General features: G+C 44.1%; 1 protein-coding gene across 2 annotated transcripts in view; it reads right to left on the bottom strand.

Annotated features, from left to right (window-relative positions):
* The window catches only part of ADAMTS2 (ADAM metallopeptidase with thrombospondin type 1 motif 2), a 233,869-nt gene that overhangs the window by 147,419 nt on the left and 69,299 nt on the right, over positions 1-17,151 (bottom strand). For both annotated transcript variants that reach the window (XM_036892594.2, XM_036892595.2), the window contains exon 3: positions 3,502-3,661. In XM_036892594.2, the coding sequence (XP_036748489.2) occupies positions 3,502-3,661 (160 nt within the window). The remainder of the gene's footprint in view (positions 1-3,501; positions 3,662-17,151) is intronic.

Genomic DNA, 17,151 nt, shown 5'->3' with positions numbered 1-17,151 from the left:
CCTGCGGTCTCGGGCCCAGCTTCTCTAGGCCTCCGTCTGGCTGAGCCTGGACCAGGGTCCAGCAGAGGCACAGGGCTGCCGGTGGAGTGCTTGAGCTCTGTCCCTGAGCAGGGGCAAGGGATGCCTGCAGCATTGCTCCTCCGTGACCTGCACACCATTCACTGCACTGCCAGCCTTGTGTGGCGGGGTGGAGGGGGACTGATTCACTTCCCATGTAAGCCGAATGGTGGCCCCAAAGACACCATGTCCCGTCCCTGGGACCCGTAAATGTTACCTTATATGACAAAAGAAGACTCTGCAGCTGTGATTAGATTGCAGATCTTGAGATGGAGGAGAGAGCTCACCTGGATACCCAGGCAGGCTCTAAATGCAGTCACGTGCATTCTTATAAGAGGGAGGCAGAGGGAGACCGGCACACAGAAGAGGAGGAGGCCGTGTGACCACGAGGCCGACTAGAGGGATGTGGCCACAAGCCAAGGAATGCCAGAAGGATGATAGATGGCAGCCAGGGCAGGGCTCAGGTACAGGCCCATGACATAGAGGGGACACTGTCTATGTATGTGTGAAAGGGCAAGCACATGTGTACACACGTGTACACACATAAACAATGGAGAGGCCATGTTATGCAATCCCCCCACCTGGAACATACCACCCCTAGGCACAGAGCTACCTCTTGGGGGCAGAGGGGCGGGCAGAGAAAGGTACCAGGGCACCTGAGGGAGAGGCTCTGCCCAAAGGAGGCCTGGAGATGCCTCAGCTGCCTCTCTCAAAAAGGTCACCCTGGAGCCCTGGCCTCAGAGCTCTGCCCTCCTGCCCCTGCCAGGCTCCCGAGCCCAGCAGAGCTAAGCAGAAGCACTTCTCGAAACACCTGCAAAGCCAGTGAGGAGAGGGTCCACCCTTCTCTCCCTCAAGCCCTTGCCCACCCTGATACCCTCCTCTAGGGCCCAAGGGTGACACTGTGGTGCACTAAGCTGCTCAGGGCACATCCTGACCCTGGCGTGTGTCCCTGAAGACATGTTAAAACCTTCACTTTTCATCCATTTCCCCGGGTAGTCTGCACCCAGTGAGTGACCTCAAATGATGGACACTGTTAGTGATGACGATTCTCAGAGGCTCAGGGAGCTCTTGAGATCACTCCAGCAAGCCTGCTGGCTGCTCAGGGAAAACAGGACAACGTATGTCAATGCCCTGGAGGAGCCCCTACTCCCATCCCCACCCCCAGCCAGATGCCAGCCTCCCACACTGGGAGGCCCGGGACACGTGTGTCTCCTTCCCCAAAGGAACCACTATATCCACTGCCCTAGGAAACATAGTTGGGGGCTTCAAACCCACTTCTAGAAGTTTCTTGGGGGAGGAAGGAGGAAGCCTCAAATTGGCGCTCCTGCCTGCTTACACACACATGCATACACACACACACACACACACACACACACACACACACACAGAGGGCCTGGGGTTCTGTGCCCAGCAAGTTGTGTCTTCTTGCAGGAAAGCACATGGGGCAGCTGTGCCCAGCCAAGGACACTGCCTTACACACTGGCCAGGGCCACTGTGGACCCTGACAAGAGCCAGACTGATGGGAAGCTGGACAGTCAGCTTGCCCTGGGTCCTCGGCCCAGCCCAGCAAAACATGCATCTGGACCCCCTCCAGCCAGCGAGTGGGCCTCGGCCCTGGGCTGTGGGGACAGTCAGGCACATCAAAGGAGAAATGTACTCTCTGTAGACTAAGTCACCCACATAGGGTCATGCTGACACTGGGCAGGGACATCAAGGGAAGGAGCCTTGGCTCTAGACCCTGGGCCTGTGGCCTGGACCTACCAGTACCCAAAGCCTGGAGCCTACACAACTACGGCCCAGGCCTAAGGCCTCCAGCTCGGTCTGCGACAGGCTCCCCCTCCACCTCCTGGCCATCTTCCAGAGCAGCCTCGGCCCCTGACCCATGCAACTGGCCTTCTCCAGAATCTTCCGAGGCCAATGGCTTCTGGGTTAGTATTCTGAGTTTGAAATGCCTTCCCTGTATTGTGAGTTCCAAGCTCTCCCCAGAGATAGGCATATGGGGGATGTGGCGGAAGGATTTAATAAAAGATGCGAAAGACCAACAGAAGCCCAGAAAACAAGGCAAGGCCACTGGGCCATGGAAGAGGGCTGCCATGTCCAGGAGGGCAGTCACTTCCACACCCCAGGGGAGGCTTGCTGGGGCCATGGTCAGACCCCACTGGGCAATGAGAAGGCAGAGGCCAGAAGCTAAAACTTGTCCCTGGGCAGCCAGCCAGCGAGAAGCAAGGCCAGGGTCCTGATCACTGGCCTGGGGCACCTACCCCTGCCCCATTTCTATCCTGCCCTCACCCTATGGGGTTACTCTCCATTCCTCCCCCTGCAGAGAAGCCTGTGGGTGGGAAAAAGGTGGGAGGGGCTGAGGCTGGGCAGACAGCGACTCATCACTTGGGAAGAAGGTGACAGAAGTATTGATCAGCTCCAGAGAGCACTGGACTTCCTGTTGGAACAATTCCTTTGCAAAGGTATCTGACACTGCTTGAAACGAGAACGGTGCCCTGCCAGGCTGCACCCAATTTATCTGTCAAGCTGGGAAGTCAAAGAGACCTAAAATAAATGAGCCAGGGCTGCTTGGGGTGACAGGAGTGTTTCAGCAAATCACAGGACAGCAGGGCTGGCCAGCGGGGCCTCTGGGGCTCACTATAAATGCGCACAGAGCCTGACCCAAGACCCAGGCCCCACACCCTGACTGCTGCCACCTGCCATGCTGACAGCAGCCAGCAGTCTAGGACCAGGGGCCGAGGGCTGAGCCCTCCTTGTGAGGGCTAGTCCCAGATGAGGCGGCCTCATCCACACCCTGGGGCCCTGGGGACCGCAAGTCCTGCAGGAAACACAGTCAGACCCCAGCCTGGCTTCACTGCAGCCTGGGACTGCGATCCTGAGACCACCAGAGAGGTTCAGGTGGTGGGTAGGCCTGGCCTCCTGGAGGGCTCTGAGAGGCTGCAGCCAGGGCTGTCACCATGCCCGCCTGGCAGCTCCTTTCACACTGCTGGACCCAGAGGACACTCTGGTTCTAAACTGAAAGAGACTAAAGCATGAGCAGCCAGGTTGAGGGTGAGGACAGCCCCAGTGCAGGGTAAGTAGGCAGGACGGAGGCAGAGGAGAGAGGATGCCCCGGGGCAGCAGATGTCTTCTTCAGAGATACAACTCAGGCCCAGGCCTCAGGCTTGGGAGCAGGCCTGCTGTGGGCCTCCCCGCTCCCTGACACTGGCCAGCGGTCGGGCAGCCCTGGGCCCTCAGGCAGCCTCCACTGTCTGCTACGGAGGCCCCAGACCTGCCAGGTTGTGGCCCCCATGCACCAGAGCAGAGGCCCCTGTCCCAGCACACCGGCTGTGCCACATGGTCAGTGAGGGAGCTTCAGCCTCAGCCTGAGACCAGCCTCCTGAAGGGTTGCCTGAGTCTCCCAGAGGGCACCCAGAGCCCACCACACACCTGCAGCAGCCTTACCTGTGTCCAGGGCCTGTGGCCACTCCAAAGGAGGGTTCCTGGGGGTGGGTGGCCGGCGATACACCACATGCACACGGCCCTGCTCAGCCTCTTTCGCCACCAGCCCCGTCTCCAGGGGTTCAATGAAGAACTCTTCCTCCTCCATACGGATCAGGCCAGCCTGTGGGGCAAAGATGAGATGGTTCAAGTCCCAGGACAGCACAGACCAAGGACAGGAGCAGTGAGAAGGGCCCAGAGGGCAGGAGCAAGGGGGAGGACCAGAAGACCCTGCCCAGCACCCCATCTCGAACCCTGGGCCAAGGAGGGCACAGACTGGTGACCTCGGCTGCCCAGAGCTTCCACTTGCAGCCACCGAGGCCAGAGCCACTGGACGGTGGTGAGTCTGGTCTGTGGAAAAGACTCCACCTGGGTCATCCCATCCCCACCGCCCCAACAGGAGCACAAAGTCTAAGACAAACGGCTCCCAGCTGTCAGCCGGGACTGAATCTGCCACAGACACGTTCAGCTGGACCCAAATAGTATTTTCAAAATTCTGAACCCAACACTCAAAATGATGATATTTCATGTTTCAAAAATGGAATTCCAGTTTCCCTTGTAAAACGCAGGCTCTCACCGCAGTGCATGCCATGGATGGAGCACACACCCTGTCCCTGGCCACGGTCCCCACTGCCCCCACTGTCTCTCCCTTTATCCACGTTGGTCACCAGCCCAGACTACAGCCAATGGGACTGCTGCCCCTCCAAGACCAGCCATAGCCCTCTTATGCTACAAAGTCCTGGCTGGACCCCCATCCTTGATGGGATTCAGGCTGCTCCCTCCCTCTTGATTCTTTGGTTCATATACACAAACCAATGGTCTCACTCTGGAAGCCCACACTGTGTCAACCTGAAGATAAAGTTTCTTTACATCACACACTTAGGACCCTCTTGGGGGGTTGGGATTTTTTAAATCACTTCATAAAGGTATGATTGACATGTTAAAAGATGTCAATAGTTAATGTACACAACTCATTGTGTTTTGAAATAAGTATACACTCACGAAACCATTACCCCTATCATAGCCACAAACATATACATCACCTCTCAAAGTATCCACCCACACCCTTTGGTATTATTATTTTTTGTGATAAGAATACCATATTAATTTCAACCCTCTTAGCAAATTTTAAGTATCTGATAGAATATTGTTAGTTTTAGGCCCCCTGCTGTGTACAGATCTCCAGAAATTACTGATCCTGCAAAACTGAAATGCTGTGCCCTTGGTCCATCACCTTCCTTTTCCCATTCCCCAAGTTTGTTCAACATCATTTATTGCAGGGACTATCTTCCCCCACTGAATAGTCTTGGCTCAACTGTCAAATATAGATTGACTATATATGCATGAGATGATTTCTGGGCTCTTGATACTGTTCCATTGGTTTATGTGTCTGTTTTTATGTCAATGCCATACTGTTTGATTACTATAACTTCAAAATACAGTTGAATCAGGGAGCATAATGCCTCTAGCTTTGTTCTTTCTCAAGATTCCTTTGACTATGCAGGGTCTTGTGGTTCCATACAAATATTAGTATTGTTTTTTCTGTTGAAATTTGAATCTTGATAGGGATTGCACTGAATCTATAAGATGGCTCTACATAGTGTGGGCATTTTAACAATATTAACTTTTCTGATCCATGAATACAGTATATCTTTTCATTTGTGTCTTCAATTTCTCATCAATATCTTATAGTTTTGGGTATATAGATCTTCCACTTCCTTGGGTATATTTATTCCTAAGTTTAGTATTTTAAGAGCTATTGTAAATGAGATTGTTTTATTTCTTTGTCAGAGAGTTCATTGTTAGTGTATAGAAAAATTCAAATGATTTTATATGTTTATTTTGTATCCTGAAACTTTACTGAATGTGTTGATTAGTTCTAACAGTTGTTGGTGGAGTCTTTAGGATTTTCTATATAGAAGATAATGTCATCAGGAAACAGGGACAGTTTTACATTTTCCTGTCTTATTTGGTTGCTCTTCCTTTTTCTTGCCTGATTGCTGTGGCTAGAACTTCCAGAACTACAGAAGTGGTGAGAGTGGGCACCCTTGTCTTGTTCATGATCTTAGAAGGAAAGCTTTCAGTCTTTCACCACTGAGTATGATGTTAGCTGTGGGTTTATTGTTTATGGCCTTTATTGTTCCTTGTAGTATGTTCCTTCTACACCTAACTTGTTGAGAGCTTGTACCATGAAAGGAGGTTGAATTTTTTTTTTTTTTTAATTTTTTTTATTGAAGGGTAGTTGACAACAGCATTGCATTACATTAGTTTCAGGTGTACAACACAGTGACTCAACATTTATATACATGATATTTCTAGGTACCAGGTATCACCATACCAAGTTGTTACAATATTTTGACTATATTCCTTATGCTATACATTACATCCCGGTTACTTATTTATTTTAAAATTGGAAGTGTGTTTATATATATATATATATTGTGAGGGCATCTCTCATATTTATTGATCAAATAGTTGTTAACCACAACAAATCTCTGTATAGGGGGGTCAATACTCAATGCACAATCATTAATCCACCCCAAGCCCAATTTTCGTCAGTCTCCAATCTTCTGATGCATAACGAACAAATTCTTACATGGAGAACAAATTCTTACATAGTGAATAAGTTACATGGTGAACAGTGCAAGGGCAGTCATCACAGAAGCTTTCGGTTTTGTTAATGCATTATGAACTATACACAGTCAGTTCAAATATGAATATTCATTTGATTTTTAAACCTGATTTATATGTGGATACCACATTTCTCTATTAGTATTATTTTTAATAAAATGCTGAAGTGGTAGGTAGATACGAGATAAAGGTAGAAAACAGAGTTTAGTGTTGTAAGAGAGCAAATGTAGATGATCAGGTGTGTGCCTGTAGACTATGTGTTAATCCGCGCTAGACGAGGGCAATAAACATCCACGTATGCAGAAGATTTCTCTCAGAACATGAGGGGGGAGGTTCTAAGCCTCACCTCTGCTGCTCCCCATTTTCTCACCAGATGGCCCCCTGCGACTGTGCCTGTCTTAGGTTGTTCCTCCCTTGAGGAATCTTACCCATCTCTGGCTAACCAGTCATCTTCCGGGGCCATACAGGGAAATGTTAAGTTGGTAAGTGAGAGAGAAGCCTTATCGTTTGAAAAGGTTAGCTTTTTACTTCTTTGCATATTTATGCCCTGTGGCTTCTATGCCCAGCATTTGTCTTGAGGTGTCTTTACCACTTGGAAGAATTATGATACTCGGTAAATTCGACATGTGGCACGAGTTCTATTTAAAGGTTGTGATTAGGTAGGAAGAAGAAAAGCTACAGAAGTAGCAGGCAGAAGAAAACCTGGGAAGATTGATTATTTCTTTGACATATCTTCTTGTAGAGTAACTTCAGCATGGATAGGTTTTAAACGACTAATTAAATTGTGCACACACATTAACATAATAGGAATATAGTTACCTAACCAAAGCATACCTGTAATTACCAGCCATCTCCAGTGAAACCAAGAAAACCAGTTAGGCACCTTAGGCATTTGTGAAAACTTATCTATGATACGGTGGATATTGTCTGACTGAACTTAAACAGTCTGAGAGAATTCAGATAAACTAGAACACCCCATTCCTGGGGACTGTTCATATCCCATATGTTCTTTTAACGATAAATGGTCTGTGGTTGTAAGATTTTGGAGTGCTACAATTTGCACTTCTCCTAATTCTTGGTTGAGTTCTAACAGTATAGATCCAGTCCAATTTTTGTTTTACTGCATGCACAGGCCAGCTTAGATATCTCCTTCATCTTTCCCATGGCAAGTCCAGGAACTGGTGGGATGAGTGCATCTACACCTGTGACAGTGTGTGGATCTTTGTTGAAGTTTTTTTTTTTTTTTTTCTGATCATCTTCTGTCATGAGTCTTCCCGAGAGTGCTGATGTTGGAAGTTCTTTTTCATATCGTATCTTAGTTCACTTTCGGGGTAGCCAAATTAGGCTTTGATCCTCTGTATAAACACAAACAGACCCTTTGCCTACACTTTTATATGTCCTTTATATCATTGTGTAGAACTCATTAGAGGTCACCACATAGGAACTGCATTTTTTTTTTAATCATTAATCTACACTTACATGACGAATACTTTGTTTACTAGGCTCTCCCCTATACCAGGTCCCCCCTATATACTCCTTTACAGTCACTGTCCATCAGCGTAGCAAACTGTTGTAGAATCACTACTTGTCTTCTCTGTGTTGTACAGCCCTCCCCTTTCTCCCACCCCGCTATGGATGCTAATCTTAATACCCCCCTACTTCTCCCCCCCTTATCCCTCCCTACCCACCCATCCTCCCCAGTCCCTTTCCCTTTGGTACCTGTTAGTCCATTCTTGAGTTCTGTGATTCTGCTGCTGTTTTGTTCCTTCAGTTTTTCCTTTGTTCTTATATTCCACAGATGAGTGAAATCATTTGGTATTTCTCTTTCTCTGCTTGGCTTGTTTCACTGAGCAAAATACCCTCCAGCTCCATCCATGTTGCTGCAAATGGTTGGATTTGCCCTTTTCTTATGGCTGAGTAGTATTCCATTGTGTATATGTACCACATCTTCTTTATCCATTCATCTATCGATGGACATTTAGGTTGCTTCCAATTCTTGGCTATTGTAAATAGTGCTGCGATAAACATAGGGGTGCACTGATCTTTCTCATACTTGATTGCTGCATTCTTAGGGTAAATTCCTAGGAGTGCAATTCCTGGGTCAAATGGTAAGTCTGTTTTGAGCATTTTGATGTACCTCCATACTGCTTTCCACAATGGTTGAACAAGTTTACATTCCCACCAGCAGTGTAGGAGGGTTCCGCTTTCTCCACAGCCTCGCCAACATTTGTTGTTGTTTGTCTTTTGGATGGCAGCCATCCTTACTGGTGTGAGGTAATACCTCATTGTAGTTTTAATTTGCATTTCTCTGATAATTAGTGATGTGGAGCATCTTTTCATGTGTCTGTTGGCCATCTGTATTTCTTTTTTGGAGAACCGTCTGTTCAGTTCCTTTGCCCATTTTTTAATTGGGTTATTTGTTTTTTGTTTGTTGAGGCGTGTGAGCTCTTTATATATTCTGGACGTCAAGCCTTTATCGGATGTGTCATTTTCAAATATATTCTCCCATACTGTAGGGTTCCTTTTTGTTCTATTGATGGTGTCTTTTGCTGTACAGAAGCTTTTCAGCTTAATATAGTCCCACTTGTTCATTTTTGCTGTTGTTTTCCTTGCCCAGGGAGATATGTTCAAGAAGAGGTCACTCATGTTTATGTCTAAGAGGTTTGTGCCTATGTTTTCTTCCAAGAGTTTAATGGTTTCATGACTTACATTCAGGTCTTTGATCCATTTTGAGTTTACTTTTGTATATGGGGTTAGACGATGGTCCAGTTTCATTCTCCTACATGTAGCTGTCCAGTTTTGCCAGCACCATCTGTTGAAGAGACTGTCATTTCGCCATTGTATGTCCATGGCTCCTTTATCAAATATTAATTGACCATATATGTCTGGGTTAATGTCTGGATTCTCTAGTCTGTTCCATTGGTCTGTGGCTCTGTTCTTGTGCCAGTACCAAATTGTCTTGATTACTATGGCTTTATAATAGAGCTTGAAGTTGGGGAGTGAGATCCCCCTACTTTATTCTTCTTTCTCAGGATTGCTTTGGCTATTCGGGGTCTTTGGTGGTTCCATATGAATTTTTGAATTATTTGTTCCAGTTCATTGAAGAATGTTGCTGGTAGTTTCATAGGGATTGCATCAAATCTGTATATTGCTTTGGGCAGGATGGCCATTTTGACGATATTAATTCTTCCTAGCCATGAGCATGGGATGCGTTTCCATCTGTTAGTGTCCCCTTTAATTTCTTTTAAGAGTGACTTGTAGTTTTCAGAATATAAGTCTTTCACTTCTTTAGTTAGGTTTATTCCTAGGTATTTTATTTTTTTTGATGCAATTGTGAATGGAGTTGTTTTCCTGATTTCTCTTTCTGTTGGTTCATTGTTGGTATATAGGAAAGCCACAGATTTCTGTGTGTTGATTTTGTATCCTGCAACTTTGCTGTATTCCGATATCAGTTCTAGTAGTTCTGGGGTGGAGTCTTTAGGGTTTTTTATGTACAGTATCATGTCATCTGCAAATAGTGACAGTTTGACTTCTTCTTTGCCAATCTGGATTCCTTGTATTTTTTTGTTTTGTCTGATTGCCGTGGCTAGGACCTCCAGTACTATGTTAAATAACAGTGGGGAGAGTGGGCATCCCTGCCTAGTTCCCGATCTCAGCGGAAATGCTTTCAGCTTCTCGCTATTCAATATAATGTTGGCTGTGGGTTTTTCATAGATGGCCTTTATTATGTTGAGGTACTTGCCCTCTATTCCCATTTTGCTGAGAGTTTTTATCATGAATAGATGTTGAACTTTGTCAAATGCTTTTTCAGCATCTATGGAGATGATCATGTGGTTTTTGTCTTTCTTTTTGTTGATGTGGTGGATGATGTTGATGGACTTTCGAATGTTGTGCCATCCTTGCATCCCTGGGATGAATCCCACTTGGTCATGGTGTACGATGGTTTTGATGTATTTTTGAATTCGGTTTGCTAAAATTTTGTTGAGTATTTTTGCATCTACGTTCATCAGGGATATTGGTCTGTAGTTTTCTTTTTTGGTGGTGTCTTTGCCTGGTTTTGGTATTAGGGTGATGTTAGCTTCATAGAATGAGTTTGGGAGTATCCCCTCCTCTTCTATTTCTTGGAAAACTTTAAGGAGAATGGGTATTATGTCTTCCCTGTATGTCTGATAAAATTCCGAGGTAAATCCATCTGGCCCGGGAGTTTTGTTCTTTGGTAGTTTTTTGATTACCGCTTCAATTTCGTTGCTGGTAATTGGTCTGTTTAGATTTTCTGTTTCTTTTTGGGTCAGTCTTGGAAGGTTGTGTTTTTCTAGGAAGTTGTCCATTTCTCCTAGGTTTCCCAGCTTGTTAGCATATAGGTTTTCATAGTAGTCTCTAATAATTCTTTGTATTTCTGCGGGATCTGTTGTGATTTTTCCTTTCTCATTTCTGATACTGTTGATTTGTGTTGACTCTCTTTTCCTCTTAATAAGTCTGGCTAGAGGCTTATCTATTTTGTTTATTTTCTCGAAGAACCAGCTCTTGGTTTCATTGATTTTTGCTATTGTTTTATTCTTCTCAATTTTATTTATTTCTTCTCTGATCTTTATTATGTCCCTCCTTCTGCTGACCTTAGGCCTCATTTGTTCTTCTTTTTCCAATTTTGATAGTTGTGACATTAGACCGTTCATTTGGGATTGCTCTTCCTTTTTTAAATATGCTTGGAGTGCTATATACTTTCCTCTTAAGACTGCTTTTGCTGCGTCCCACAGAAGTTGGGGCTTAGTGTTGTTGTTGTCATTTGTTTCCATATATTGCTGGATCTCCATTTTGATTTGGTCATTGATCCATTGATTATTTAGGAGCGTGTTGTTTAGCCTCCATGTGTTTGTGAGCCTTTTTGCTTTTTTTGAACAGTTTATTTCTAGTTTAATGCCTTTGTGGTCTGAAAAGTTGGTTGGTAGGATTTCAATCTTTTGGAATTTACTGAGGCTCTTTTTGTGTCCTAGTATGTGGTCTATTCTGGAGAATGTTCCATGTGCACTTGAGAAGAATGTGTATCCTGTTGCTTTTGGATGTAGAGTTCTGTAGATGTCTATTAGGTCCATCTGTTCTAGTGTGTTGTTCAGTGCCTCTGTGTCCTTACTTATTTTCTTTCTGGTGGATCTGTCCTTTGGAATGAGTGGTGTGTTGAAGTCTCCCAGAATGAATGCATTGCATTATATTTCCTCCTTTAGTTCTGTTAGTATTTGTTTCACAAATGTTGGTGCTCCTGTATTGGGTGCATATATATTTATAATGGTTATATTGTCTTGTTGGACTGAGCCCTTTATCATTATGTATTGTCCTTCTTTATCTCTTGTTACTTTCTTTATTTTGAAGTCTGTTTTGTCTGATACTAGTATTGCAACACCTGCTTTTTTTTCCCGGTGTTTGCATGAAATATCTTTTTCCATCCCTTGACTTTAAGTCTGTGCATGTCTTTGGGTTGAGGTGAGTCTCTTGTAAGCAGCATATGGATGGGTCTTGCTTTTTTATCCATTCTATTACTCTGTGTCTTTTGATTGGTGCATTCAGTCCATTTACATTTAGGGTGATTATTGAAAGGTATGTACTTATTGCCATTGCAGGCTTTAAGTTTGTGGTTACCAAAGGTTCAGGGTTAGCTTCTTTACTATCTTACTTCTAACTTAACTCGCTTATTGAGCTATTATAAACATGGTCTGATGACTCTTTATTTCTCTCCCTTCTTATTCCTCCTCCTCCCTTCTTCATATGTTGGGTGTTTTGTTCTGTGCTCTTTTTAGGAGTGCTCCCATCTAGAGCAGTCCCTGTAAGATGCCCTGTAGAGGTGGTTTGTGGGAGGCAAATTCCCTCAACTTTTGCTTGTCTGGGAATTGTTTAATCCCTCCTTCATATTTAAATGATAATCTTGCTGGATACAGTAGTCTTTTTTCGAGGCCCTTCTGTTTCATTGCATTAAGTATATCATGCCATTCTCTTCTGGCTTGTAGGGTTTCTGTTGAGAAGTCTGATGATAGCCTGATGGGTTTTCCTTTGTAGGTGACCGTTTTTTTTCTCTCTGGCTGCTTGTAATACTTTGTCCTTGTCTTTGATCTTTGCCATTTTAATTATTATGTGTCTTGGTGTTGCCCTCCTTGGATCCCTTGTCATGGGAGTTCTGTGTACCTCTGTGGTCTGAGAGGCCATTTCTTCCCCTAGTTTGGGGAAATTTTCAGCAATTATTTCTTCAAAGACATTTTCTATCCCCTTTTCTCTCTCTACTTCTTCTGGAATGCCTATGATTCTTATATTATTCCTTTTAGATTGATCACTCAGCTCTCTTAAAATTCTTTCATTCCTGGAGATCCTTTTATCTCTCTCTGCATCAGCTTCTCTGCATTCCTGTTCTCTGTTTTCTAGTCCATTAATGGTCTCTTGCATCTCGTCCATTCTGTTTTGAAGTCCTTCCAGAGCTTGTTGTATTTCTGAATTCTCCTTCCTTAGTTCTTGCATATTTCTCTGCAAGTCCATCAGCATGGTTATGACTTTTGTTTTGAATTCTTTTTCAGGAAGACTGGCTAAATCTATCTCCCCAGGTTCCTTCTCAGGGGAAGATGTAGCAGATGCCGAAGCTGTCTGGGTTAGTCTTGTCTGGATCATATTTTTTTGCCTTTTCATGTTGACAGGTGCTATTGACTGTCAGCTGGGAGGGCCAAAATTTTCACTTGCTACTGGCCTTTCTTTACTGGGGCAACTGCGACCCCTAGTGGCTTGTGTTGGGTAATTGCGTGTAGAGTGGGTCTTTGTGTCTTGCCTGGCCGGAAGGGAGAAATTTCCCTTTCTGTGGGCGGAATTTGTCTCAGGCTGCTTCTCTGCTTTCGCAGCGCCCGGTGGGGTAATGGATGGGGGGGCTGCTTGACTGTTTGCCTCCGTGAGGGGTCTCAGAGCTGTTGCCCAGGGGGTTAGTGCACCCGGTTTTCCCTGTAATTTCCAGCTGCTGTACTGTGACCTGGGTTGTTTCCGTCAAGCTGTTAAGTCCCTGTCCCTTTAAGACTTTCAAAAAGCCCCCGCTTTTCTTTGTCACAGGGGCATCAGCTTCAGCACCCACTCAGAGGTCTTACTCCCTGTTCCCCCAGTATCCAGGGCCCCCTGGGCATGTACTGTGTCTGCGCTCTGGCCCGGATGGCTGGGGCTGGGTGTTCGGCAGTCCTGGGCTCCGTCTCCCTCCCGCTCTGCCTATTGTTCTCCCGCCGGGAGCTGGGGGGAGGGGCGCTCGGGTCCCGCCGGGCTGGGGCTTGTATCTTACCCCTTTCACCAGTCGCTGGGTTCTCGCTGGTGTAGCTGCAGTCTGGCCACTGTCCTGCGTCTTCTGGTCTCTCTTTTAGGGCTAGTTGTGTTTGTTGTATTTTCAAAAGTATATATGTTTTTGGGAGGAGATTCCCACTGTCCTACTCACGCTGCCATGTTGGCTCCGCCCCAGGAGGTTGAATTTTATCAAATGCTTTTTTGGCATCAATTGAGATGAGACAGGAATTTTATTTTTCATTCTATTAAGGTGGCTTATAACATTTATTGATTTGCATATGTTGAACCAATCTTGAATCCCAGCAATGAATCCACTTGATCATGGTATATGATCCTTTTAATGTGCTTTTGAATTCAGTTTGCTAATATGCTGTTAAGAATTTCTGCATCTATATTCATGAGGGATATTGGCCTATAGTTTTCCTTTCTTATAGTCCTTCATGTTTTGTAGTCTATAAATGTTCTCAGTGTCTTTATCTGGCTTTGGTATCAGGGTAATGCTAGCTTCACAAAATGAGTTGGGGACTGTTCCCTCTTCAATTCTTCTGAAGACTTAAGGGAGAACTGTCTAATTTTTCTTTAAATGTTTGGTAGAATTCACCAGTGAAAGCATCTACTCCTAGATTTTCTTTGGAGATTTTTGATTATTGATTCAGTCTCCTTACTCATTACTGGTTTTCTCAGATTTTCTATTTGTGCATGATTCAGTCTTGGTAGGTTGAATGATTTCAGGATTTTATCCTTCTCTTCTAGGTTATCCAATTTGTTGGTGTATACTTGTTCATAGTAGTCTCTTTGATCCTTTATATTTCTGTGATATCAGTTGTAATGTCTCCTCTCTCATTTATAATTTTATTCAAGTCCTCTTCCTTTTTTTGGTAAGTCTAGCTAAAGGTTTGTCAATTTTGTTTGTTATTTTAAAAAAATCAACTCAGATGTTGATTTTTTTTGTTTTTCTATTTTCTACTTCATTTATTTCTGCTCTGATCTTTGTTATCACCTTCTTTTTGCTTGTTTTGAGCTTAGTTTGCTCTTCTTTTTCTGTTCCTTGAAGTATAAAGTTAGGTTACTTATTTGATATTTTTTCTTTACTGTAGGCATTTATCACTATAAATTTCCCTCTTAGAATTGCTTTTGCTTTATCATGTAAATTCTGGTATGCCATGTTCCCATTTTTGTTTGTTTCAAGGTATTTTCTTTTTCTTTTGATTTCTTCTTTGACACATTTAGTTATTTGGGAGTGTGTTACTTAATTTCCACATATTTGTGAATTTCCCAGTTTTCCTCTTGTTACTGATTTCTAATTTCATACCACTGTAGTTAGAAATGTTACTTGATATTATTTCAGCCTTTCACATTTGCTGAGACTGTTTTTTGACCTAAAATATGATCTGTTCTGGAGACTGTTCCATGTGTGCTTGAGAAGAATATATATCCTGCTGCTGTTGGATGGAATGTTCTGTGTATGTCTGTTAGGTCCATCTGGTCCAAAGTACAGTTCAAGTCCAATGTTTCCTTGTTGATTTTCTGTCTGGATGAGCTGTCCATTTGGAAAGTAGGGCATTGAAGTTCCCTACTATTCTTGTATTGTTGTCTATTTCGCCCTTCAGATATGTTAGTATTTGATTAATGTATTTAGGTGCTCTGAAGTTGGATGAATATATATTTACAATTGTTATATTATTTTGATGAACTGACTACTTTCTCATTATTTAATGACCTTCTTTGTCTCTAGGTATAGTTTTTGACTTAAAGTCTATTTTGTTTAATGTAAGTACAGCTACCTCTGCTCTCTTTTGATTTTTATTTGTGTGGAGTGTCTCTATTTATCCCTTCACTTTGAGCCTATGTGTGTCCTTAAAGCTGAAATGAGTCTCTTATAGGCATCAAATAGTTGGGCCTTGTTTTTGTATCCATTCAGCCACTCTATTTTTGATTTGAGAATTTAACCCACTAACATTTAAAGTTAATCACTGATAGGTAAGGACTCACCAAAGCCATCTTGTTAGTTTTCTGTTTTGTACTTCCTTTGTTTCTTTCTTCCTCTCTTGCTGTCTTCCTTTGTAAACTGATGCTTTTCTGTGGTTGTACACTTTGATTCCCTTCTCTTTACCTTGTGTGTATCTACAGAGTATGTTTTGTGGTTACTCTGAGGCCTACTTGAAACAGATAGTTTAAGTTATATATAGAACAGTTTAAGTTGATAACAACTTAATTTCACATATAAGACTCTTCCTTTTCATTCCCCACCTCTACATTTTATGGTCCTGACATCATAATTTACATCTTTTTATATTATGTATCCATTAACAAATTATTGTAGCTATAACTATTTTAATACTTTTGTTCTTTAACCTTTTCATTAGAGTTAAGTGGTATACATACCCCCTATTACAGTATTAGAGTATTCTGAACTGACTAGACACTTAACTTTACCAGTATGTTACATATTTGCACACGTTATAAATTAGTATCTTTTTGTTCCAGCTTGAAGAACTCCTTTTAACCTTTGTTGTAAGGCAACTCTAGTGGTGGTGAAAGCTCTCATCTTTTGTTTGTTTGTTTGTTTGGAAAAGTCTTTATCTCACCTTCATTGCTGGATGCCAGCTTTGCCAGGTGAAGTATTCTTTGTTGGCACTTTCCTTCTTTCATTACTCTAAACACATCATTCCACTCTCCCAGCCTACAAGGTTTCTGCTGAGAAATCCCCTGAGAGCCTTATGGGAGTTCTCTTGTATGAGAGAAATCATTTCTCTTGCTGCTTTTAAAATTATCTCTCTTTGATTTCAGACAGTTGTATAATTATAATGTGTCTTGGAGAAGGTCATTTTAGACTGAAGTTTTAGGGTGACCTATTAGCTTCTTTATCAGGCAATTTATTTATCTCCAATTCTTTCAGGTCAGTTACTCAAAGTTTACTGTGTTCCTTTGATGGTGTCATGCATGCCTCATTCTTCATAATCTCTTGAGCCTTGCATGGTTATCTGTGTATTTCCAGGCTTTATGGACTGACTTCAGTGTGGGTGGGAGCACACAGATCATGCTGTGATCCTCAGATCTAGTTGGTGCAGGGCACCAAGTGCAGGGGTGTGTGGTGGCTCTGGGTCTGAGGAGGGGTGTGCTGCTTCATTGTCTCAGGCTGTAAGGGTCCATACCATCAACAACCATGTGGTCCTTGGAAAGCTTTGCAGGGAGTCTACAGTGGCTGCAAGTGCTCTTGACATCCTTAGTAGTCTCTCCAGGTCCAGTTGCTAGAGACCAGGGCCAGTTAGGTGGTGACAAGAGCCAGTGGTATACATGCACTTGATTGCAGGGGCCAATTGCAGGTACCTGTGTAGTAGCAGGGTCTGGCTGCAGACGTACACATGACAAGGGCCAGGGCCAGCAGTAAGGACGAAGACCAACTGCAAGCACACTGTAGCTACCCGGGCCCTGGCTGTTGAGGTGCATTCCCGTGGCCACAGGGTCTCACCATGGATGCATGCAGGGTACTGGAGGCTGGTGACAGGAGTCAGGTCAGCAGCATGCATGTGCACAGCTGGAGGGGCTAGCCCTGAGTATGTGCCCAGTGGTAGGGGTCAGCCACAGGGGTCTGAGCTGGCATTTTGCACTGAGATGGGCTGGCTGCCAATGCAGATATTATGCTGGAGAGGAGAAGGGCTGTGGGGTAAGGAGCAGGAGGGAGTCAGGGGG

Source organism: Manis pentadactyla, chromosome 13 (assembly GCF_030020395.1).
Source record: "Manis pentadactyla isolate mManPen7 chromosome 13, mManPen7.hap1, whole genome shotgun sequence".
Lineage (NCBI taxonomy): Eukaryota > Metazoa > Chordata > Mammalia > Pholidota > Manidae > Manis > Manis pentadactyla.
The sequence above is the reverse complement of the archived record's forward strand: the minus strand, read 5'-3'. Positions and strand labels throughout refer to the sequence as shown.